Below are 25,931 nucleotides of genomic sequence, written 5' to 3'. Positions count from 1 at the left end.
ATTCTTTAGTCTTGGGGGGCCCGTAATGTAGCAAAAGTGCCCGGAAAGGTAATTGAGTGCATTGTGAGCAAATTAGGCGCCCAAAGTGGTGATTTTAATGCTTTACGCGCAAAAATGTTCTGTTAAAAGCACCTGCTGGGGGGGCACAGGCTAGTGTAGCAAAAGCAGGTGTGAAAAAAACCCGGGCAAAAAGCCTGGGTTTTATTGCAGCCTGATACTATTATTGTGCACAGATGTCCATTGTCCAATTCTGCATTAAAATGTTGTATGATGTGCAATACGCCTAAGCAAACATCACGCGTTTTTCCCAAGACAAAAGGGGCTCGGAGGGAGAGAGGGGCCGGAATGATTCTTCGTACCCCTAGTTAAAGTGTCTCTCAGAGGCCCTGCGTATGATACAGTCCAGTAATGTTAGTTTACGTAATGGTCATTACCATAGCGCTAATGCAGTGCACCGGGTCACGTGCACTTCATTACGCCGTCCCTGCCTATGGCTGGAAGTAGTTTGTAATTATTGTAGGGAGACTTGGTCATTACTGCATTGGTTTGTCACTCTATCTATATATATTTTCAATTCCTTTGTATTTGTGGATTTGTGAAAGTTATTCTCCAATGGTAACTGTAACAAAACTTTAGGTCCAGTACAAACTTGAGCCCCACACACAAGAGACTTCTAAAGAAAACAATAGTATTTCAAAGAATACGCGGTGTTTTTATCCTTTGTAAAGAGCCTTGTAAAAATTGCAGACCCTTATTATGATCCCAGGCCCCAGTCCAAAGCACCTTCTGGACCTCTTTGTCAACGCTACTACCATTGAACCACTTTTGGTTCTAGCTTGAATCGACTGTAGCAAACATTTTCCTGCCATGGCTACAAAGTCCAACAAAATGTGGTCGATTACTGAAAGCTGATGGGAAAGTTCATCGATAAAAAATAAAACTGAGCATTTCCATGAGCTTTGGTAAAAAATATCACTTTTGTCAATTATACATTTTCCCAAATCACTATGACGTTGTGCAGTCGTATCAATAAAAACTACTCTAGTACCCATTGGTAACGTCAAAACCTACCTTCATGTCAACTGGGAAGTAGACAGTGAATCCTGTAGAGATGGAACAAACATTTTTGAACAAGGGTTAAAATTTCGTTGTGACGTTTCAATCACCTTTTCGAAAAATTCTTTCCAACACTGTCATCATCTCAATAACTGCAACGATTTTTCATTGAAACGATGTCCCATCTTGTTTGTAAAACTCGAATAAGCCAAGCCTCGAGGTGAGGCTCATGAATATTTAATAGAAACTTGTTTATTTTCTCACGAACGCTCGCCAGATGACTTAAGTTTTTACTTATAACTTGCAGACATAAGTAAAAAATTCTATCTATGGCAATGGAAGCTTAGTTCTCTGTGATGTCGTTTCCACGTGATCTCACCTTATATGTTATTGCGCTCAACTGTATCTTTGTTTTTAATTTTTTTTTACAAGTCGTGCGGTTACACTGAACCGGTTTCCTTAATTTTTTATCTTGCGGAGTCTTCTGTGACATCACAATTCATTTGCAACATGCACCATGTTTTAAGCCAGGGGTGTGCAACCTTTGTTACAGGAGGGCCAGATATAAATAACTGGGTGAAACCGCGGGCCGCACGTTTATTTAACATATGATTTCTAGTAGTTGCAGGCACAAAAGAGTAGTTTTTCTTGTTATGTTATTCTTATATTAGGGGTTATCTCCTTCCAGAAATAATAAGTTAGGACGCATAAATTTCTGAAGAAAACTGCTATTCAAATTTATTGTCACACTGTCTTTAAACGAGCTCAGTGAGAAGTTTGCAGCTGGCTTCTTTTCCTGACGGCTTTTTCCAAATTTACTTTAATGGAAGTGATCGCAATTCGAAGTCCATCTTCCAAGTGTTGGTCTGTCAGAACCGACCAATAGGGAGATTTCATGACGCCCGTTTTAGAAAAAAATGTTCGCACAAATACGTTGAGCCAAAAAGTGCCATTTTTGAAGCCATGGATTTTTGAAATGTGGAAAGTCATCTTAGTTGAAATGTTTTCGGTAAAAATCGCCAAGATTCATTTTTAAATACTTTGCTTTCAAATCCTTTTCCTCTTGAAGATCAATCAGTTCAAGTTGGATATCAGCTGGTGCTTTGTCAATGTCCGTGTTGAAAGGCGAAGAGAATATATCAAACAAATGTTCATGAGATTTGAAGTCCTTGAAACGAGTCAAAAATTCATACAACAATTTTTCAAATTTAGTTTTCTTCTCCGGATGCATTCCATAGTCTCTCAAAGTTGGAAAGTGGAAAAGATGTCCTGTCTGTATGTGAGCTTTCCAAAGTCGTACTTTGTTCATAATGGCTTTTATGTGACCATACATTTTTAGAAATAATTGATTAAACTACCATTCAACGTTTTATAGGCAGAGAAAACTTTTTCTCGAACCGTAGAAAATTTCATGATCAGATCACCGCTTCAATGCGTGATGGAAAGCTACAGATAAATCTGCATCAAGCATTACAGAGTGCAAAAAACAGTGTTGCAGAACGCGTTTTCGTATATTAAATTCTCATCAGTGCAACTACGTTTATGAACGCAATAACAACGGTGAACTTTAAACTCAATACAATACATTACAAACATTATAAGGACATATTCTCAGTGTTCAATTGAATATTAATAAATCCAGAGACATCAGAATAGATAATTAAATACAATGGATCAGGCCCGCAACCAGCAAATATTTTCGGGGGGGCATTTAATTTTTATCAAAGAACAAACATTAAAATGATGCATTGTAACATTTTTATGTTAATGTCCACGCCCATTGATAAGGGACAAGAGTGTGTGACACCAGTGGCATAGCCAGAAAAAAAATTTGGGGGGGCCAAATATTTGATGAATTGAAGAGAACAACAAAGTGTTTGATTTAAAACATTGCCACCTGATGTGCAGTGACGTATCCTGGTGGGGCAAGGGAAGCAATAAAGCTGGTGAGGGGTTAGAGCGTGCCGAAGGCATGCGTATTCTATGGGGGTCCGGGGGCATGCTCCCCCGGAAAATTTTTGAAAAATTACACTCAAATAATGGATTATAGGTAGCGCTTTCTGGAAACACTTTCAGGGTAATATTTGTATCAAATTTATTAGCAGATAAACAGCTACTAATTTATTAAAGGTAGCTGTTACACACGAACGGGCAAAAACTGCGGCTAAAATTAGAGAACACAAAAAACTCAGCTACACAAAAACCCAACAGAGTAGCTTAAGCGATTCTGAAATTGCTTCAACAGATTAGTTAAAAGAAGCGTAAATCGCGTAAATTTTGCGCGATTTACGATTTACAAAATTTATTAGTGTCTTTCTGTGTGCCTAAAACAAGTCCTGGGGGTGTTAATAGCCAGATGTCTTGAAAAACGATATAAATTTCTACAAATTATATTATATATTTCAAAAAAGGGTTCAACTTCGGAACTCAAACTTTGAAAATTTGGGGGGGCCATGTCCCCTTTCGCCCCCCCTGGCTACGCCTATGTGTGATACTACCATGTTACGGTTCAATGGTCATAACTTATGTCAATCACGTTTTTGTTTAGTACAGCATTAAAGGAAACTAGCCTTTGTAACCTTTTCTCATTTAGCTATGACTACCCGAGGAAGAAAATTACGATAATACAGTAATGTGTTCAGTCGATTACAAATAAAATACAACATTTGTAGGCTACGAACTGCATTGGCACGACTGGAGTCATAAATTAATCAATAACATATATTTACATCAACATAAACAAACAGATACATATGAATAAACTCAACACGGTAATTACAAATTACAATCCTGAAACATTTTGTTGGCTCAACAAGCTTTTATGTTTGTAGGCCCAAAGAAGTTGACTTTGCAAATGCAAAATAACATTTTAATTTAGAGCATAATGTCTAACTTTCTACTTGATTTGGCAATTTTGTTTAACACCAATTCCGCGCTTGGAATTTGAGTAACAGATAATGAGGATGCCAGCCTAGTTTATCGAACAAAATCGTTAGCATGGCTTCCAACCAGCGTAGCCTACTTTCGGTTTCGATAGTATGGCTTTACGTGTACGACGTACTATTCATAGTATATTTCATACTGCATATAGAACGCTTAAAATTTTTTTAAAAAATTTCGGGGGGGCAAATGCCCCCAATACCCCCCCCTGGTTGCGGGCCTGCAATGGATTGGCGGTGGCCAGTGGGAGACTTCTAAAATGGTTAACAGAAGGTGCGAAATCTACAATATTCCACTCCACAATGAATTGTTCAAACGTACCAGACTAAACTAAATTACCGTATAAACATGTTTCGCGGGCGCACACAATTCAAAATTGGCACATTTTCGCGGGCCACATAGTTTTTCTTCGCGGGCCACATTTGGCCCGCAGGCCGCACGTTGCACACCCCTGTTTTAAGCAACAAATTTATATTTTAACATTTAACCGAAATTATCAAAATTGCAAAATGCATTTCAACGCTGCAAATTCAAAACCTAAATGTTCTCAAGGAATTTAGGCCACGCTTCCTGTTAACAAATGCCGCTCTCACGGAGTTAGTTCACCGCATTTGTATTTCTGAAGCGATGTAATTGTGTAACCGGCTTTGTTTCATAATTCTCACGATAGGCTATTACTGATAAAAAGGCACCACATTATGAAATAAGCGGGGAATTGAAAAATGCAGACATTCAGAAATAGACTGGCAAAGCGAACGGACTGAAAGACAGAGCAGAAGGTTAACCTTTTGAAGGTTGGGGGGGGGAGGCTGTCAATTCAACTTTTTGTATCAAGAGTTGTATCTCTAAAACCACTGAGGCTGCAACTACAAGATTTCTTGACTTTTCCTAACTTTTATTCACCTCTATTGAGCTGAAATTTTGAGCGAATAAAGGTTATAAATTGAGAGATATGAGGTATTTCTCAGCACATCCTTTGAAATATTTCATATTTTATTGTTCAAAATTTTTCCACCAGCTGGATGAAAGTAATTAATTTGGCCCATGGCTCGTTAATCCTAACTGTTTGACAGCGTGAAGGAAATTGGCTGTATGTAAAATTATGTAAAAAATGTTTAAATCACAACCTTGCAATGCATGTTCTTCATTACTCTATCAAAAAATAATGTGTAAACTCACGCTACAAATACAGTCATAAGTGACCTCAACATTTCAACGTATACGAGCAGTTCTAAAATTCACATTGTTTTAATTTTCGGATATGCTCAGCGTGAATAAGTTTACAAAGTGAATCCCAAATTTTGAAACCGTGCCTTAAAAAATTATAGAGATATCACTTCTAAAGCATAAGAAGAATCGACAGCCCTCCCCCAAACTGAGCAAGACTCCAGGAGTCCAACCTTCTCAGGGTTAAATTCACGACTGGAGAATGTCGCTCATCTGACACCGGTCGCAAGAAACTAAATCGGTTAGACTTATCTTTTAATTGCCCGAACTTGTAACTTTGATTAATAATAAAATATGTTTAATATTCTGTAACATTACTGCAATTGCCGGTTGAATGCTTCTGACTAAGGTTGGCTGACAACGACACTAGATTTCTTACAGTCCAACATCGACGGCGGGGACAGCGCAGATATGCAATTCGTGTCATCGACAATTAGCCAAGTGATGTCAAATGTTTTTTTCAAATTCTTTCCTCTATTACAAGCCCATTTATTAATAACATTGCTAGTCGTACTGCTGTTTATATCCTTCTTTTGGAATGCTGTTCTTACTATCATAGCGCTAAAGTACTATCTTCCTGCCATCGTTAAAAGTCCGCGATCATCTGTTGGTAAATTACAACAACGCAGACAATCCCAGCGTCAACCCACACAGGAAAACGGGGGAGAAACCCCACAAGCCCAACTTACACAAGGGTAGCTTTATTCTCGCCTGTTCTAGCATTTTAACAGCTCCACGCATAAACTGGCATTCGCCACCATGACTAAATCATGTCGCCTAGTGGTACAACAATTTTATGCTATATTTTTTGTTATTGTGTTATACTACCGTGTACGTACTTTACTTATTATACCGTAGTTAAAACAATGAAAATTATTAATACTACAAAAAGTGCTCAATGCCAAGCAAAAAGACAAAGCAGAGCGAATTAAATCACATATAGTTATTACTATCTGAAGCCTTTACAAATTGTTTCACCTAACGGATCATCAGAAGGTCTTATTCATACTGAAAGGTTTTATTCATACATACCGATTTATACCCTAGTTATGTATCTTGCGGATGCTACTCTGTATCGAATTTTGCAGATGCGCCACCTCACCACATGGTTGCTGCTAGACGAGATGCGAGAGACATTGAGAGACTGACAGCACTACGATGGATGACACGACAGAGTTCTCTACGGTCATCGCCACCACACTGTGGCTCGATCATCAACTTACCTCCACGTGAGATGCGTCTATTTGAGATGCCTTTACTTAAAGAAGCTTTACGGAGATGACGTCAACTCGGCTAACCTCATTGCCGCCTACATGCACCGAAGCTGCACCGTTAACTTTCAACATGGTCAACCTCATGTCCGCCGCAAAACTGTTACAACCGTGCACAGTAGTTGCATTGTTATGCACTCAAGCCTTCTTCACACAAGAAGCACTCTACTTCAACAATATCGCCGCAGTATTTAGCTGCTCAAGACGTCTGCTTTACAGCTTGCGACTTTACAAGCTGGCCACTCCCATGTCGTGCTCATAACCTGTCAACAGACATAGACTGAACTGCTCATCAGCATTGCTATCAAAGTCTCGAACTCAACATTGCTTGAACTCAATAGCATAGCTTGTCCTCAAAGACATTACTCTCATGAACGCCATCTTCGTTTAGCACAACCTTCGCGCACGCGTAGCTCACCGCTATTCTATTATTATTATGGTTGCTTCTATGAGTGTCAAGCCTATCTCCCCCGGACGCGGGGCATGAACAATCAAGGACACTCACCTGCCTATATAGCCTACTATATTTGTGTCTTTTATTTTTTAAATTATTCGTTATGCTTACTCAAGAATGACGCAGCAACGTAGCAGTTGCCCTATTTCTAAATCCTCCTGAGCATGAGGTAAAACTGTATCCCTCCTGGACAAGAGGTAAAACTATAACCAACCCATTAGTTAAGCCACTACTGTCTTGCCTAAATAAGCCAAAAGGCTCCCAGGGAATTATGACATCGCCTTATCTCTTATGATAAACGATTGTTCCCCTGCAACCGCAATTACTGTAAGTTATTACAGCCATGCAATTACTGTAGGCCTATATCGTCCTAAGCCAAAAGGCTTCTAGGGAACTACAACATCGCCTTATCTCTTGCGATATACGAGTGTTACCCCTGCAACTGCAATTTGTGTATATCGTCCTAAGCCAAAAGGCTTCCTGAGAACTACGATATCGCCTTATCTCTTATGATAAACGAGTGTTACCCCTGCAACAATATACTTTATTAGCCTAACAGTATGTGCTACCTACTTGCTTATGTGTGCGTTTAATCTCCTTATCCCACGAAAGGAGGGGGGTCATGTGTCTTCCCCTATTAATTGCTAGCCCACAATTGTTAGTTTGTTGTAAAGTATCTTATAACCAAACATCTGTACACTTGTATATTATTTGCATCTTGTATAACCGAGTTATTGTAATATGATTTATCCGTTATTTTGCCGTAAGGAGGGTGTTGAGGACGATTCCTATCATTTCATGTTTGCCCCTTTTTGTTTACAATTTATTCTTACTTGAACCTGTGTGACAATGTAGCACAACGAAGTTGCTGATCTCTTGTGCTTTCTTTTCATGTGGTGTTCGGTCGCAAGGTGGACGGTAAGAAAACTTTAGTTTAAATTGCTTCCTATTGGTTAGTTACTGTTAAAATTATGCTGTTTATCACTTGTTAATTACTTTCTGGTCAAATTACAATTTTCATGCTGACTGTAGTTTTTACTTGTGGTGAGAGTCAGGCTAGACTGGTAGGTTAGCGATAAAAACCAGCCATCCACCGATCGGGATGCTACATTGGATTTAAACTAAAGGCCTCTTAATTTGTGTTGTGTTAAATTGGATTATTCCTAGTAAGTGATTTGTGGTGTCTTGTGTAACTACTAGCGTTTATGCATTGTAAATTTCAATGCTAATTGTGTCGTCACAGTGCTGTTTGTACTTGGTCTTTAGTGAATTTGTTTCTTCGTGTAATCAGTCGAAAAGCTAAGTCATTTTAACTTGCTTAGTGTTGATTAACTCTTGTGCTGTGTTGAGAAATTGTGTTGTGCTATTAAACTTGTGTTGAAGTTGTGAGACATTGTTTAATGTTAAGGATAAAGTAAGTGGTAAACTTGTGTTTGCTGGTGGTGTAGCCTCATTAAGTGAATTTGGTTGAATGCACCAAAGTCAGCATAATTATTATCTTAGATCTCGTGTTACTAGTTGTAAGAACATGTCTGAGCAATCTGATACAAGTAACAGTGTGGCTGTAGGAAGTACTCGGTGTGAGTTCTGTGGCCAGCCATTCAGGTATCAGTGAGCCAAGTGGTTCTGAAGTGACAACTGTGGTGAATAAACAAGTGTCTTCATCCAAGGAATTGTCCTTGCTGATGAAAGGATTTCTAAGCGTTGAGAGAAAATTATGCGAGTTCAAACATGAGATGTGGACTGCCATTGGTCAACCAGATACCGATGAGTTGGTCAATGAGCTAATCGAAAGATGTGAGTTGGCACTGACAGATGCCAAGTTCTTGTATGAGAAAATCAATGCTGGTACTAGTTTTTCTGATTCGGCCAAATCTAGAGCCCAGAGATACTGGAATAGCTTGAATGTGACTTTAAGTCAAGTGAAGGAGTTAAGTGATTCTAGAATTTCAAATAACATGAGAGATGAGAATCAGTCCCATGTTCAAGTTGTCACTAGTCCTCAACCGGTCGTAAATAATCATGAGGAGCCTAGGGCAACAGTGCATTTGCCAGATCCTAGTGCTAGTACTTCATACAGTATTCCACCAGTGCAATCTCCAGTGAGAGTTGAGAGTGAGCAAATCCCCATATTCCCAGGTGTCGCTGCTCCATACATGCGGCCTCCACATCTTGGTGTTGCTCCTCCAGTGACATGAGATAAGTTTAGTGGTAATGTGATGGACTACTTAGAGTTTAAACGTAATTTACAAAATTTGTAGAGAATGTTTACCAGGATGATGATGTACGCATGTCATACCTGCAATCTCTGTGTGTTGGAGAGGCAGGTAGGGCAATTCGCGGCCTTGGTGGTCATGTGAATAGAAGTATGGCTTACCAGACAGCGTGGAATCGCTTAGACCAAAGGTTTGGCAGTCATGACCTTTTGATAGCACAGGTGCGTAATGAGATGCTTAACGGACCTGTCATCAAGGCATATGATTCGTCAGCACTGCATAGTCTAAGAGACAAAATGTTTGAGTGCGAACAGAGTTATCTCAGTCTTGGTTGTTTAGATAGTTTAGACAGTCATGAGGTAATACATAAATTGTTCAGTCGCTTGCCTGAACAACTTCAAAGGGATTTTGTTCCCTTGTACAGAAAGGGACTAGGTAGTTTTCGTCAGTTAAGAGAGTTGGTAGATAGTGCTGCTGCGGACGCTGAGTGTGCTCTTGGAAAGAAGCTGTATCAGCTGGACCTCAAACCAGCTGGAAGAGCAAAAACTTCCAGAGACCAGCATTCCAGTAGTCATTTTAATAAACGTGTAACAGTAAGTGCTGTGAAAGAAGTCCACTCAGGTTTACCGAGGGCAGAAGGAAAATGCTCCAATGTGATGGTGGACATAAACTGTTAAGCTGTGCTGTTTTTAAACAGAAGTCGGTAAATGAAAGGAATGATATTGTCAAAAGTCTCAAGTTGTGTTTCAACTGTTTGTTACCAGGTCATCGTGTGGGTGATTGTTATTCCAAACAGAGATGTCAAGAGTGTGGCAAGCGACACCATAGCTTACTGCACTTTCAGAGACATCAAAGAGAGGTGAGGAGTGTTGGTGACAGTAGCCCTGAAACTAATGACAATGTGTTAGTGGCGTGTAACTCTTGTCCAAGTTCTGTTGATGGACTGGGCAGGAAATTGCATGAGGTGGTTCCTGTAAGAGTGTGGCTGCATGATCCAGCAAAGGCTGTGCATACTTGAGCCTATATGGATGAGGGGTCGGAAGCAACTTTGTGCACCCGTGCACTTGCTGAGAAGCTTTGCGCTCCTTTGTCCAAGGCCAAGGTGAAAATATGCACGGCTAATGCTGTGTCAGAAGCTTCGTGGCAGATGAATAACCTGCATATAAGAGGAGTTGACGAGTCAGAGGTATTTCAAGCGAACAGAGTGTTGGTGCAGGATTCCATCGTGAATGTAAGGTCTAGTATCCCCACCAATAAAGTTGCGAAAATGTTTCCACACTTAGAAGATTTGTCATTCCCTAAGATGGAGGTAAATGAAGTTGAATTGTTGCTTGGTCAGGATGTGCAAAACGCATTTCGTGTCACTGAACTGCGTTATGGTGATACTGACCAGCCATTCGGCTTTCATACGGCCCTAGGTTGGGCTTTGTAGGGAGTTGACAAAGTGACACCCGGTTGTTACTCTGACCAAGTATGTATTAGTTTTATCAGTGAGTTAAGCCTGCCAGATGAGTCTTGCCAGCAAGTCTTGCAAATAATGGACCAAGATTTCAAGGACCTTGACCTTCTCCAGAATGCTTGTCTTTCACGAGAAGACAAACGTGCGGTCACGATTATGGAAGAGTCTGTGAAGAAAGTGGGAGATCACTACCAGGTAGCGTTACCATGGAGAAAGGACAGGGTAGATCTCAAAAATAACAGAAAGTTGGCAGAGAAACGTTTAGCTGGTTTAAAAAGAAAGTTAGAGGCTGATCCAGAAGTGTGTCAAAAATATTGTGAAAAAATGAACGAAATGATTGAAAATGAGTATTGTGAACTTGTTCCATTGACTGATTCGCCTCCAGAAGGAAAAATCTCGTATGTCCTACACCACTGCACATCATTGTTAACAAAGTTTCGTGTAGTTTTTAATTGCAGTGCGAAGTGGAATGGTTCTTCTTTTAATGATGGGCTTCTTCAAGGCCCAGATTTAACTAATAGTCTTGTAGGTGTTTTGATGCGTTTCAGGCAGGAACCCATTGCTGTTGTGGCAGATGTCAAAGGCATGTTCTTCCAGGTTTTGGTAGATGAAAAGGACCGTGATGCCTTGAAGTTTCTTTGGTTCGCAGGCCATGATCTGACTCAACCTCCAGCTGAATATCGGATGAGGGTGCATTTGTTCGGAGCGACTTCATCGCCATCAGTTGCTGCATTCGCCCTACGAAGGACAGCTGAAGAGAACTTCACAAACTCTGGTCAAGACACAGTTAAGACTGTTTTTAACAATTTTTATGTAGACGATATGTGTAAATCTTGTACAACTGTGCAAGAGGCAGTGAGACTAGTGAAAGAACTGCAAGAGCTTTTGAGTAGTGGTGGTTTTAAATTAACAAAATTTCTTTCCAATAACAAGCAGGTGTTAAGCTCAATTCCATCCGAGGACCATGCTTTAGGCGTTTTCGATTTGGAGCAACGTGAACTTCCAACCCAGAAGGCTTTGGGCGTCTACTGGGATGCTGAAAGTGATAGTTTAAAAGTGAAGGTAAATATAAAAGAAAAACCGTGTACTCGACGAGGGCTCCTATCAATGATTTAACAGACATACGATCCTCTAGGGTTTCTCCAACCATTCATGTTGCCTGCTAGGAAATTGTTGCAAGAGGCCTGCCGCTTGAAATTGGCGTGGGATGAACCTTTACCGGTCGTGGGGGGTGGGAAAGATAGTTGGAAAGAATGGGTGCAGGCACTCCCTAGTTTAGAGGCGGTGTCTCTTGCAAGGAGCTTCAAGCTCCAAGATCGTGTGGTTGACTACATTGAGTTGCACATTTTCACTGATGCTTCCACCACTGGGTATGGTGCATGTGCTTATTTACGTATAGTATATGTGGATAATTTCATTGATTGTGTTTTTGTGATGGGGAAGTCCAGGATAGCTCCCTTAAAACCCGTTAGTGTTCCCCGATTGGAGCTTACTGCTGCTGTTCTTGGTGCTAAACTTGGTAAAATGATTTGTAGTGAATTAGAGTATTCTTTGAGTAGTGTTGTGTTTTGGACTGACGCCACCGTAGTTTTAAGGTATTTGCATAATTCTACCAGTCGCTTTCAAACGTTTGTAGCTAACAGACTGGAATTATTACATACTCTTACGTCAGTGCAGCAATGGCGTTACGTGCCCACCGACCAAAATCCCGCTGATATAGCGTCGCGCGGTATGGCGCCCTCTAAGGTGTCCAATGCAGACATGTGGTTTTGTGGTCCCGAATTTCTACGCGCGCGCGAAAACGAATGGCCAGGACAGCCAGATTTTGTGAACAATATCGAACAATGTGATGCTGAAGTGAAGGTTTGTTCCACTCAACTGTCTGATCCATCAAGTGACTCGATCCATCGATTACTGCGGTACTATTCAGACTTCAGTCGTCTTCGACGCACGTGTGCCTGGTTATTACGTTTTAAGAAGTTTCTGATGTGGAAAGCTAAATCAGCTCGTGATGCTCCCAAGTGTGGTCTGTTGAGCATTGAAGAATTAACAAAAGCTACGTCCGTGATCATCAAAGCTGTTCAAGTTGAAGCCTTTTCCAACGTGATGCAGACGCTTTACAATCACCCAAGTTTTGATGCCCCGTTTGTCCCAGTAGAAGAAGCTCAAATAAAGAAATGTGCTAATTTGCGAACTGTTCAGTCGCTCAATCCGTATCTTGTCGATGAGGTGCTTTGCGTTGGCGGCCGTTTACAAAGATCTCCGCTGACAGATGAAGAAAAACATCTCATTTTGCTCCCAAGTGATCATCCAGTTACCGCTCTCCTTATTTTGACGTGTCATCAACGAGAAGGACACATGGGAACCCCTCATGTGTTGTCTTCGCTAAACAAAACCTACTGGATTCTGAAGGGAAGGTCCACCGTGAAGAGAGTGCTACGTTCGTGTCTCAATTGCAGTTTTGGGCGGCGAAAGCAGGTCAGCAACAAATGGGTAATCTGCCTGCTCACAGAGTGACGCCGAGCCCCCCCTTCAGCGCTTGTGGGACCGATTTAATGGGTCCATTGCATGTGAAGATCGGAAGAAGCTATGTGAATCGATATGTTTGTATTTTTAACTGTTTAGCCAGCAGAGCTGTTCACCTCGAAATAGTTCAATCATTGGACATGACTGCGTTCATACAAGCCTTTCGAAGATTTTGCAACAGAAGAACAACCAAGGTTCGTGATGTTTACAGTGATAATGGTGGCAATTTCGTTGCAGCTAATCGCGAATGGAACCAATGTATCAAGCTTTGGAAAAGCAAGAATTTTCAAGATGCCATGTTGCAAGAAGGCATCAACTGGCATTTCGGGCCTCCTCTGACCTCACATCAAAACGGTTTTACTGAAGCCTTTTTCCGTATTGTCAGGAAAATCTTTCGTTCGGTTGTCGGAGAAGCTACACTGGAAGAATTCGTCTTACTAATCTTGGCAACAGAGGTTGAAAGAATTTTAAACAACAGACCAATTACCAAGCTTGCCGCGACCCCAGATGATTTAGCAGCCTTGACCCCCAGTATGATCCTTACTGGATCGTTATGCGAAGGAGTTGCCCCAGGTGTGTTCATGAAGGCTGATGCGTACCGCAGATCGTGGAAAAAGACACAATACTTAGCAAATGTATTTTGGGATCGATGGTTACAGGACTATTTACCGCTGCTGCAGCCACGCCAGAAATGGTTTGGCACGTCTCGCAATTTGCGCCCTGGTGATCTTGTTTTAGTTGTGAACGAATCGGTCAAGCGTGGTTGTTGGCCGAAGGGTGTGGTCGAGGCCGTAATGCCTGACAGTAACAATTTGGTTCGAAGAGTGAGAGTTCGAATGGCTCACTCAACCCTCGTAAGAGATATTCGTAAACTTTGTTTGTTAGAGGGTTTCGCTGACGAACAGTAAGTTTCTCATTTCGTGTGCATGTTTTGTTTAGTTTACTGGTGTATTTTGAATTGTTTTTTTGTTGTTGTTTAGAAGCAACAACGACGTTTACGCATAATGTAGAGGCGTACTTGAGTTTAAGCCTTTCATTGATACGTTTAGCTACATCAAGTTTTATGTAATTTCAAAGTTAGTCGTTGGATAGTCTGTATTCGTACTCGATGTCGTGATTGCATTTGATTTCGACTTTCGTGCTCATGCACGGTCTGCTATTTGTGTTGTCTTCGCTTGCCTGTCGCCTACTGTACTGTTTGGCAGTTGCTCGTGTGCCAGTGTCAATTTATCTCTCGTGTGGCATCGTCCTTAGTTAAAAAACGTTCGTTAGCAAGTTACGTTTTTGTGGGGAGAATGTTGAGGACGATTCCTATCATTTCATGTTTGCCCCTTTTTGTTTACAATTTATTCTTACTTGAACCTGTGTGACAATGTAGCACAACGAAGTTGCTGATCTCTTGTGCTTTCTTTTCATGTGGTGTTCGGTCGCAAGGTGGACGGTAAGAAAACTTTAGTTTAAATTGCTTCCTATTGGTTAGTTACTGTTAAAATTATGCTTTTTATCACTTGTTAATTACTTTCTGGTCAAATTACAATTTTCATGCTGACTGTAGTTTTTACTTGTGGTGAGAGTCAGGCTAGACTGGTAGGTTAGCGATAAAAACCAGCCATCCACCGAGCGGGATGCTACAGAGGGAAGTGTGTAACATGCACCATGTTTTAAGCAACAAATTTATATTTTAACATTTAACCGAAACCGGTGCCGAAACTTATCAAAATTGCAAAATGCATTTCAACGCTGCAAATTCAAAACCTAAATGTTTTCAAGGAATTTAGGCCACGCTTCCTGTTAACAAATGTCGCTCTCACGGAGTTAGTTCACCGCATTTGTATTTCTGAAGCGATGTAATTGTGTAACCGGGTTCGTTTCATAATTCTCACGATAGGCTATTACTGATAAAAAGGCACCACATTATGAAATAAGCGGGGAATTGAAAAATGCAGACATTCAGAAATAGACTGGCAAAGCGAACGGCCTGAAAGACAGAGCAGAAGGTTAAATTCACGAATGTCGCTCATCAGACACCGGTCGCAAGAAACTAAATCGGTTAGACCCATTTTTTAATTTCCCGAACTTGTAACTTTGATTAATAATAAACTATGTTTAATATTCCATTTTACTTGTGTTAATTTTTGTAGGAAATCATACCCCTAGACAGAAGCCTAAATTACCCTTTTTGCAGCTAGAGACTCAGAGTCTCTCAATAACCAAAAGTCTACAGTAAAAAAGATAGCCAATAATTAGCAAAACCCTAAACATTTTTTAACTTGCCTATGAAGACTCTCAAGTAAAAAGCTCAGGAAACTTGTTATTTTTTTTTAATTTCTTTTGGATTTTATTTTTCATTGCTGGCGCAAACACGTAGTGAACGACAAAGTAACAAAAGGGAAACTGGAAAAATAACAAAACCTAATTTACCGATGCTTGACATTTGTCACATTAATAACAGAGAAGCAGCTGACTCGATGACCGATATAATCTTTCGCTGCTTCCTGTCTGTTGTGGTATCTAGGTGGCTATTTTATTCGTATTGTGTGCAATTGTGCAGTGCTATGCAGGGGCGCGGGAAGTAGGGGTGCTTAAGGGGTTGCAGCCCCCCTAGAGAAAATTCAGCCCCCCCTTGAATTTTCAATAATTTCTTCAGCCACCCCTACAAAATTCTTACAATTTAAGGTACATAACATATTTTCAGAAAATTTTTGAACAATTATTGCTACGATGAATCGAGTTCCTGTTACGTGTGGTCACGCTCATCATTCGCAATAATGAGTCGTCAATCACAAGGAGCTATACCTCGCAGTATCAGTACTAGCCACCCTCCCTACTAACACGGTGGTCCATCGTTTATTGGACATCATTCTGCAATATCTACATTTCATGCTTTACTTCTGAACATTACAGTAATACATGATATTTCTTTGTCATATCTGACCGACATGACAGAAGATAATGCAATAAGAGGAAACGCACGTGCAAACATATTCGGCTTGGTAAAATAAGCAATGCGGCTTTATTTTGCGATTACCTGCAGCGGCGAAGTTTTTCAGCCTGCAGAAGCCGTCGCAAGACAGCTCCAAAACAAGAAGATCTCTAGAATCTTCAGCTTTAGAATCAATCACCATTCTCCGCGAATGAGTCAAAAATCTCAGAAAAGATGAATCCGTTTCCAAGCTTATGGAAGTAGCGAACGTTTTTTTTGCGTCTGTCAATAACCTAAAGACGCCAAAGAATCCCCGAGTGAACAAAACTCGATTTCGAAACACAGAGGAATCGGATGGTTTGTCGTCTGCGGGAGAAGGAGCGTGGAAACGGCAATAAGGCCGTAGGCCTACATCGAAGCCCTTGATTTGGTTCAAATTGAGCTTGATCGAAGATCGACCAGGCGGATCTGCTTACAGTAGCCAACAGAGAGAAGGCCCTTCTGAGCTGTGCAAACGGTGAGGAAAGATCTGATACTGAGATAAGCTTACCCGATGCCATCAGAAAAGATAACCTACAAACGGAACTTACTTTGCTCAGCGATGTTATGTGGAAAATCCGCGAACTCCGTTCAAAAGGTTGCTGAGATACTATCGCAACTACACCCTCAAACACGAGACATTTTCAAAGAAACGCGAAAACTCGTGGAGCTCTGCCTTTGCCTCCCGTTTTGAGCTGCATCATCAGAACGTTCTTTTTCTGCTCTAGACGCCTGAAAACGTGGTTGAGAAGCTCAATGACACAAAAAAGACTTACTCATCTTGCGTTGATGCATGTCCACCAATACACTGTCGATGTCAAAGAACTCATGACACAGTTCATAGAGAAAACACTTGAGCGAAAATCAATCATTGGAAGCTTGTGAAAGCTCATTTCCACAAACCGTTCTTTCCATATCACTTTCTAATTTGTTAGTTTTCATTTTAATTTCCTGAACAGCAGCTTTGTTGTTGCCGCTTTTCATTTGTTGGCAATTCCACATAAGGGGGGTCTGGGGGGCTTCGCCCCCAGAAGCTGACAGCACTACGACAGCTTCAGCCCCCCCTAGAGAAAAATAGTTCCCGCGCCACTGGTGCTATGTTGCTCTGGTACTACTGTATTATCGCAACAGACGAAATAAAAGTTTTCCCTCTCTCTCTCAGACATTGACGATTCATACGTAGTGCAGTAATACATGTTACGTAGTTCATTTAATTGTAGTGTTTAGTCCTATGAAAAATCTCTGTTTAATTATCCTTCACAGTTACGGAAAGTAACAATTCGGGCATCGATCTGGTTCATCTCAAGGTTAGCTTAATAAACAGAAGAAAAATTTTAAAAGACTAAAATATGTCAAAACTTCTTCACATCTCATTAACTCTGTGCCTTCCATACAGAAAACATACAGGATCTCCACATATCAGTAGTTCAGATGTGTGGATAGAGCTTCACAATAGCCTATGTAGCCTATATATCTAGACACGACTACGTTCTCTGACGAAGCGAATGTTCATGGTGAAAAACGACTTGCATGACAAACCGTAATCACTTCTATTCAATTCAATTTATTTTTGCTGGCGGGAACATGTAGAGAACGGCAAAGTAAACTCACAAATTTGGCACCAACACAAGGGAAAGATGGCAAAACCAAAAGGTTTAAAATATGCAAAAACAGTGTTTGGATGTCACTGTTTTTTGTTTGGATGTCACTTGTCACACATAGGCCTACTTGCGTAATTACTAATTGCACATATCATCTCAATATCAAAAGTCAGTCCTGTTACTCAACGCAACAAACAGTTTACCAGCCTCATTTTTGTAATCACAAATTGATTTCGCTGATATAGCATCCTCAGTATGATCATGTCAAGTGCAAAAACAGTAGGCTAATAAAATTCTTCAAATGTTTCAAGTTTAGGTATTGTGGTGGCGTAACCCGTAACAAATGCATGTTGCGCCACCATGGAAACAATTAAACAAATTATATAATCAACAATTATATACATATGAAGAAGGGGTGTTCTTCCCGGCCATCAGCACAAGGCTGATCACTCGCTAGCACAGCGAGCAGCAGTAACGCTTCGCTAACCAGAACGGTGTAGTTTCCACGCTAGCCATAAAGACCTCCAATAAACGATAAGTTTCTGGGCAGCCGATTGTAGCATCGAATAGACACGTGTTTCACTGTTTCAGTGACACGTGTTTTTGCAAGAATACGGTGCGATACTGATGAGCCCAGCCTCATGGGCGAAACACGTGTCTATCGCTGTCTATTCAATGCTACAATCGGCTGCCCAGAAACTTGATTATATATATAATTACTTATTCAAATAGATTCTACATCCCATTATCATGCTATCAGATCACCACATTACAAGATTGTTCCAACACTATCATGAGCTGGAAGGGCATAGTGGAACTCTACAGGTTCTTTCAACAATAAGAGAAAGGTATTGGATCATTCGCGGACAGTCTGCCGTTCGATCAACATTACGTCACTGCATACGATGTCGCTTTCAGCATGCTAAGGTTGGTGAACAGATTATGGCACCTCTACCAGAATTTCGTGGCACTCCCAACTATCATTCCTTTAACTGGACAGGCATTGATTATATGGGGCTGGTGTACATGTCAAGTCCGGAAGAAGTACTCCAAAACGTTATATCTGTGTTTTTACCTGTTTGAGTACAAGAGCTGTAGGCTACATCTTGAAGTTTCCCATTCCATGAATACAAATTCATTTTTGCCTTTCGAAGGTTTTTAGGCAGACGATGTAAACCCTCACATGTTTACAGTGACAATGGCACCAATTTTGTTGGTGCAGAAAGAGCGCTTCGTTACGCTCTTCAAGACTGGAACCATACCAAAAGGGTATGTAGTGAATTTAAAATTTTAAGCGACGCGTCCGCAAAATAGCAGAGCGGGTTAGGGACAAAGGCTTAGCTTTCCGCAACACAAAAAGGTTCACCCACGACGGGCCGGGCGGCGTGTGGGACAGCTGACTGCATATGGTCTTTCGCTACCATCCTGATTGCGCCATTATCTAACCAATAGTTGTAGGCTACAATGCATTGTTTTGACAATTAGGCTATATTTACTCTGCTTGTTTGTTAATATATGGCGCTGTTAAAACAAAATAAATTGATTTGACTATTAATTAATGCATAAAAGTTTGAATTTTATAGACTAAAATAAGCCTAAAGTTTGCCACGTTAGGTTAAAGGTGCACTGCAACGAAAATACATGGCTTTTGTATTTGTAGATCTTTCTGAAATAAAACGCTTTTCAACAATTTTTTATGTTGCTATCAATTAAAAAACCTAAAAAAAACTTTTTTGATTTGAATGATTCTGATGGGTCAAAAATTTTAATGACATCCAGGTGTTGCAACGCCGCATCCAAGGACTATTGTTTTGCGTGCAAACACAAGAAACAAATCGCGTAGGCTAACGAAACAGCGAACAATTTTGTGCTAAGGGAGTTGTTACGGCCTTAAAATGGTGGTTGCTTGTATGACTCCAGGTTGTAGGCCTAGGCTACTAACCGGAGAATCGTCAAAGGGGTATTCTTGCATCGTTTGCCTCTGAATAATGAAGACACTGAAGCAATGGATTTCTGCGATGAAACTCAAAGACTAACCTGTAAACAAGCACTGCCATATGTGCAGCAATCATTTTCTGGTCAGCGATTACCAACGTGATCTACAGGCAGAGCTACAAGGCACTAAGTCCAGACACCTGCTCATCCCTGAAGCTGTTCCTTCTGTGTTTGATTTTTCAAGATATGTGAAAGCCACTGTTCAATGCAGTGCCCACAAAATCCGATAGACCTAGGTAGGCTACAGATCTGTGAGTACGATCGGGCGTTTGGATCGAATAGCAAAGCAAGAGGACAACAAGACTTTGAAATAGGTTAGTAAAACATTGGCAGGGTTGGCAACTCTGAATAGATAAACTACTTTTGGTTCAAGAAAACTATTTTCCTGCATTTTTTCCAGATTCACTCAGGCAGTGAATGAACAATAAATCAAATCTAAACCATATCCATGCAGAACCTGAACTACCAGCCCTTCACAGCGAGGAAGTCCTGGACCATGTTCAACAATCAACATGAATTGATCATCCTTTAGCTACCACAGAGTCATTCTCCTGGCAACATTCGCTTTCGATTATTGTTAGTATGATGGCACAATTACCACATATAGGCCTACATCAATGCAAATTTCCCATCCGAACTGGTGCTGTCAGAGCATGAATCAGAATGATGTTCTTCGCTGTCAAGTCGCCGTCTTTTTGGTTCAAAGAGAAATCCTTGTCTGGTTTCAAACATCTTGTTTGTGCTGATCTTTTATTATACTCAAACTTAATATACAATGACCTATGCGACGTTTCCAAGGCAAATGCGTGAAGCTGTTAACTTGGCTGCCACCCGATGACGTCACAAGACATATTGCCGGTCGAAAATAAAAATGTCGTAAGTGCATTTTTACACTTTGGAGTAAAAGGCAAAAAAATTTTTTTTTTTCTTTTTTAAATTTCGTTAATGCTTTTACGTTGAGCATTAATATCTGTAACTATTAAATGAAGCACATTTCTATAGGGGAGAGAGGGGCTAAAAGTCACACGGGTAAGTTGTCACAAGCGTGAGTTTAGCGCACCCAAAGTAGGAAACTACTTTCTGACGTCATAAAAAGCGAGTAAGGCAAACCGGGGCGTGTTGTCACAGCAATTTTTTTTGTACTTGCACTTACTGCTTCGAGTCTATATTTGTAGCACGTGCTTTGTTAGGAGTCATCTTCATTTTGAGGTTAGCAAAGTCAAGAAAAGACAGCAGGTTTAGCTTAAATTAAATTATTATCAAAAACTTGGTCATCGATGTAAATTTCACTAACTTTTCAAAATTGTGTGACGCTTTCGTAAGAGCAGTTTGACCGCAAGTATGAAATCAATTTTATAGCTTATTATGTTAGGTGTTTAGCTGACACTTTAGAAGTTAAGAGCGTGTCTTTTCTAGCCGCCATTAAAACTTTTGTCTGACTGCGTACGTCGGGGCGAGTTGTCACAGCTGTGATGATGGTCACAGCTTATGAGAAGCAGAAGCAAAATTTGGCATAAACTACCAAACCCTTGGTCGATATGTGAAAGCAAGGAAACAAGACCCAAAGCAGTTGTTGAATTAATTTCAACTTGTTTACTGTATAAATTCCACGTAATAAAATTTGATTTTGTAAGGCCAACCGGGGCGTGTTGTCACAGGTTTGGGGTTTTTCCATTTGTGCTTTTGCTATATACAGTAGAATTCGCCTATAACGGCTTCGTTTATAACGTCAATTCGCCTATTACGTCACATTTCGCTCGGTCCCGGCAGAATTCCTATCTTTTACATACATTGTAGTTCGGCTACAACAGCATCGCTTATAACGTCAATTCGCATGTAACAGCACCCTTTAGTGGTCCCCAGACCTCTTTTGTTCGTTTATAACGTCACTTTAAGCCATCACCTTCACCACGAACGGTCAGTCTTTTAATCCAGTTAGCGCTGCTGCTTGCAAAATGTCTTCCCTTTATTTCGCTACGTCGTTCCCAGCAGGGACTTTAACTGAATTAACTTTTTTCCCGCGTGAAAAACTATCACGTGTAAAAAGCAGCTCTACAGCTGACCTTTAAACAACTGAAAGCAACAGTTGTACAATGTACGTGCAGTACTGTATAAACTAATTAACTTTTTTTCCCCGCGTGAAAAACTATTACGTGTAAAAAGCAGCTCTACAGCTGTGTCAAATCCGTAACAGCTCAAGATCAATGCCTTTTTTGCTAATAAACAATGAACTTTTCTACTACTGTATGTAACGAGCTGTATTGCGCAAATTTCCTGTAGCCTACCTTTCGCTGTAGGTTATTTTTTTTTTTAAACAATTTTTTTACTGAATTTTTTGCGTGCCTTTTGTCAGTTTGGTGGTACCCAGTAACCCTGATTGGATTATACACCTCTTTCTTTAATCAAAAGACAGTTGTGGAATAGTTTGCGGTAGTTCGTCTATAACGTCAGTTTTTGCAAATCCCCTAGAGGTGCCGTTATAGGCGAATTCTACTGTACAATGTAAGTGATTTGGTTATATCATTCGTACACTGTCCACTTACACTTCCTTTTGCCACTAGTTAAACTTTTTAACCGCAAAAGGATTTCAAGAAAATCAATTTTTTTTTTACAAAAAATTTGATTTTCTTGAAATCCTTTTGCGATAAAAAAGTTTAACTAGTGGCAAAAGGAAGTGTAAGTGGACAGCGTACGAATGATATAACTAAATTACTTGCATTGTATATAGCAAAAGCACAAATCGAAAAACCCCAAACCTGTGACAACACGCCCCGGTTTGCCTTACTACTTCCTTGGTTACACGTTGAGATCGGCCATGTTGTTTTAAGCAACAGAAGTGAACATAATCTAGACAATAACCTGTAGTGATTTTCTGCTTCTTACGAAGACGAATTGCCCAAGGTGGGTATTTTGATATAACTTAAACGTTTCTGAATATATACGGAATCTTTTTGTTTCTGTTAGTAGTGACTAATGTCAGTAATATATGGATAAACTTTCGTTTAAAATGTTGAAGCATGTTGACCAAAATTTGGAATTTTGAAACTAAAGATGCTTTGGGGTAAGTTGTCACATTCTGTGACAACTTACCCCGATGATCAATAGTAATAATTCATGAATCCTCTTGTTTCAATCAGAGTGTATTTCTGTAAATTCTGTTATATTTAGGGTAAACCTACTGTATTACTATTAATTCCTATTTTTTTCTTTAACATATAAAACCAGTAGCTTAGGCTATATCTTTGTAGATGCGTAACTACCAAAGGAAAACTGAACGTAGACGGTATTCGAAAGACGCGACGGAGGCGGCTGCAGAAGCGGTTGAGAATGGTGGCCTGAGCTTCAGAAAAAATCTGCTAGCAACAATGACGTTAACTACAAAACCTTAAGTCGTTACATTCCAAGCTATAAGGCTAACAACAACAGCCTGAAGGACGCCCAGCTTGGTTATACTTCTCACCACCAAGTGCTGACCACAACTATGGAGGATAGTTTAGCAGAGTCCAGGAAAAGGAAGAAGGGAAAATCCGAGATATACACAGACTCACTTGTTATGAAAAGGATGGCAGAAGAAAGAAGAGCAAAAGAAAAAGGAAGAAAACAGCCGCTAAAAGAGTGATAAAGTTTCAAAAGACCAAGATTCCAGCACCAGAATCATCAAGTGATGACAATAAAAGCTCAGATGAAACAGCCTTGTGCGATGATGCCACCGATGAAGACTCAGATGATGAAAGTTGTGTCCAGACACCACTTAGTCTTGATAACATAGATATTGACGACCACATTCTTGTGAAATTCGAAAGTGATCGAGCCGCACAATGTTACGTTGGGACAGTTTTAGAAGTCACCGAAGATCAAACTTCATGCGGAAAAAATGCCTTGATAAATTTGGAAACATGCAGTTTCATTTTCCTGAAACTTACCTTCACCACTAGAGGATGTTGTCTTCAAGCTTCCAACTCTAGTTTGTGGACAAACAAAACGAGGAGCAAACTTGTTTAGCTTTCACTGCTCTCAATTATCTGAGTACAATGTGCAGTAGTTTTGGACTCCACACAAAAGCCAATTAAGTAACAACAAATACCATACTTGTAAAGTGAATACTAAGTATAATTGGCATTTTAATGTAGCCTATCTGTATTATCTTATTCATTCCATTGTACTCTATCTTAAATAAACTTTATGCGTTACAAACTGCATGCGACAATTTATCCCAAGGTTTGTGACAACTAACCCTAAGGCGAGGGTAAAAGTCTCACCTCAGTGCTCATTTAAAATGTTGAAAAATTTGGATAAAGAATATAGTTATGTGGAATATTATATGGACTTCAAGTACTCGAAGTATGACAGTAAACCTTAGTTCGTAAATGTTGATGAAATTCCCACCCAGGGAGTGTAGATGGTTTAATTAGTAAATTTTGTGACTTCTTGCCCCCTCTTTACTGATTGCCACATTTCTTTTTCGATAAAATTTTCAAATAAAAGGAATAAGAGCAATTTCATTTCGATATTATATAAACGTAACTGCAAATGTGTTACATAGGCTACGTCTTTTTTGTATTCAAATTTTTTATGAATGACTCGGGCTATCTCGTTATACAAACACGGTAGAAACAAGCTGAAAATAGTAGTAGATAGTAAGATAGACCTAAATGCATAGGTTTTGAAAATGCAAAAAAAGGGAATTTCTCAAAAATTTCACTTACGACTATCTTGTTTTCGACCGTCGATATGGTGTCACCCGGTGGCTGATTTTCTTTTCGTTATATTTACCAAACAAAAAAGTTTATCAAAAAAAAATTTCGAAAAAGATAATACTTAAACACCAAAGAATCACCAAAAAAATATTCATTTCAGGTCCCCTTTAAATATTTATGCTTCTGGAGTACCCCTCTCCAAGCAAATGGGTCAAGCTACGGAACTGGGTTCCCAGGTTGGCAAGGCCTGTGTATACACGTCGCTATGGATTTATTATAGCACAAATTTACCTAAATGTTTTGTTGTACGCTTAGGCTACACTACGCTGTTGATTCTCCAGTTGCCACTTCAATTTCATGAAATAATTCCTCACGATTACATTTACCTTATCCAAACTGAGTTTACGCTATCACACTATGCACGATCGACACTTTATTAACCACTTCTTGAACTCTACAAGCTAGGTGACGGCAACCAAGTCAAACCTCTGTTCGTATCAACAACTTTTTTTGTCGACCGGTTGTGTCCACGATTAAGTACAGTGACGCGAAGGCAAAAAGCACAAATTTCCATCTGGGTTACTCAGGATCTTCGTTATTGCTGTCAACGTCATCACTCTCAACGTCATCGCTGTCGATGTTGTACGTGGGAACTGCCGGCTCCTTGTCGATGTCGCAGAGAAAAGCCAGGCGTTTAGTCTGACCCAGTCGCTTGTACTTGTTCGCCTTCCTCGCTTTAGCAGTGCCATCGACCTCAATGTTCTTCAAGTAGCCAACATCCCAAAACCTAACCAACAAAACAAGTGGTCACCGAATTTGTTTTTTATATCTTGGTATTAGCTATAATTATGTTAATAATTGTTACCCAACCTGTCTTCGTTCTAGATAAGTGGTGCTCAACCGGGGCCTGCGAAGCGATTTCAGGGTGTCCGCGACAGTTTCCGAGTAGGCAACATGATTGATAAATTAATTGATTGTGCTTTACTTGTGTATTACAGTACGTCGGAGCGCACTGGTGTGTCGTTTGAAATTGCAAAGGACATCGCACAAAGATTTGTTTTTTTAACTAAAAATATATTATATAGATGAATTAAATTTTTTAATTAGCAGTGGCCGAGTGGTTAGCGCGTTGGGCTCGCAGTCGAGAGCCTGCATGTTCGACTCCAGCCACCCGCACTTGCTGTTGTTTCTCTGGGCAAGAAACTTTACGACAATTGCCTCTATCCAGTGATCGATTTCGAGTAATGGGTAGTACAAAATTTAAGTCATAAGTAGAGTAGACAACCGGAAACAGACATTGCTGTCGGCTGCAGCGTGGGTCAGGTGTACGTCGGAATGCGTACACCGATGCATAGCGCTCAGTTCGCTTTCCCGCAATGCAGGATAAATATATGAAAAACAAACAAACAATTAGGCGATATTGGATATGTTCAACTTAATTCTTTTGAGACAGCAGATTGTAGATCAATGATCAAGTGAGAACTTTTTGTAACGGAAGCAAAATTTCTACAAATTTTTGGTCCTGTG

At 40.2% G+C, this 25,931-nt stretch overlaps 2 protein-coding genes across 2 annotated transcripts in view; one reads left to right on the top strand and one right to left on the bottom strand.

The window, feature by feature from the left end:
* Positions 1-10,701: 10,701 nt before the first annotated feature.
* On the top strand, positions 10,702-23,709 carry LOC145772610 (uncharacterized). Its single transcript, XM_082584469.1, has 5 exons — positions 10,702-11,685; positions 11,743-13,063; positions 13,249-14,053; positions 18,906-18,981; positions 23,269-23,709. The coding sequence occupies exons 1-5, from the start codon at positions 10,702-10,704 to the stop codon at positions 23,707-23,709; spliced, it is 3,627 nt and encodes a 1,208-aa protein (XP_082440595.1).
* Positions 23,710-24,661: 952 nt separating this feature from the next.
* The window catches only part of LOC145771862 (WD repeat-containing protein 55-like), a 58,884-nt gene continuing 57,614 nt past the window's right edge, over positions 24,662-25,931 (bottom strand). The window contains exon 8 of the mRNA XM_082583607.1: positions 24,662-25,191. Within this exon, the coding sequence (XP_082439733.1) occupies positions 24,984-25,191 (208 nt within the window). The 3' untranslated portion in view covers positions 24,662-24,983. The remainder of the gene's footprint in view (positions 25,192-25,931) is intronic.

The sequence above is a fragment of the Aplidium turbinatum genome, chromosome 6 (assembly GCF_918807975.1).
Source record: "Aplidium turbinatum chromosome 6, kaAplTurb1.1, whole genome shotgun sequence".
Classification (NCBI taxonomy): domain Eukaryota; kingdom Metazoa; phylum Chordata; class Ascidiacea; order Aplousobranchia; family Polyclinidae; genus Aplidium; species Aplidium turbinatum.
Note: the sequence above shows the minus strand (reverse complement) of the source record. Positions and strands in the feature narration are given on the sequence as shown.

What these genes read in the sequence shown, in the direction of transcription:
- LOC145772610 (XM_082584469.1), top strand. Translation starts at nt 10,702, where the DNA reads ATGGACCAAGATTTCAAGGACCTTGACCTTCTCCAGAATGCTTGTCTT. An exon ending in GTGATAGTTTAAAAGTGAAG is followed by an intron (nt 11,686 to 11,742) that starts GTAAATATAAAA and finishes ATGATTTAACAG; the next exon opens with ACATACGATCCTCTAGGGTT. An exon ending in ACTGGAACCATACCAAAAGG is followed by an intron (nt 18,982 to 23,268) that starts GTATGTAGTGAA and finishes TGTTATGAAAAG; the next exon opens with GATGGCAGAAGAAAGAAGAG.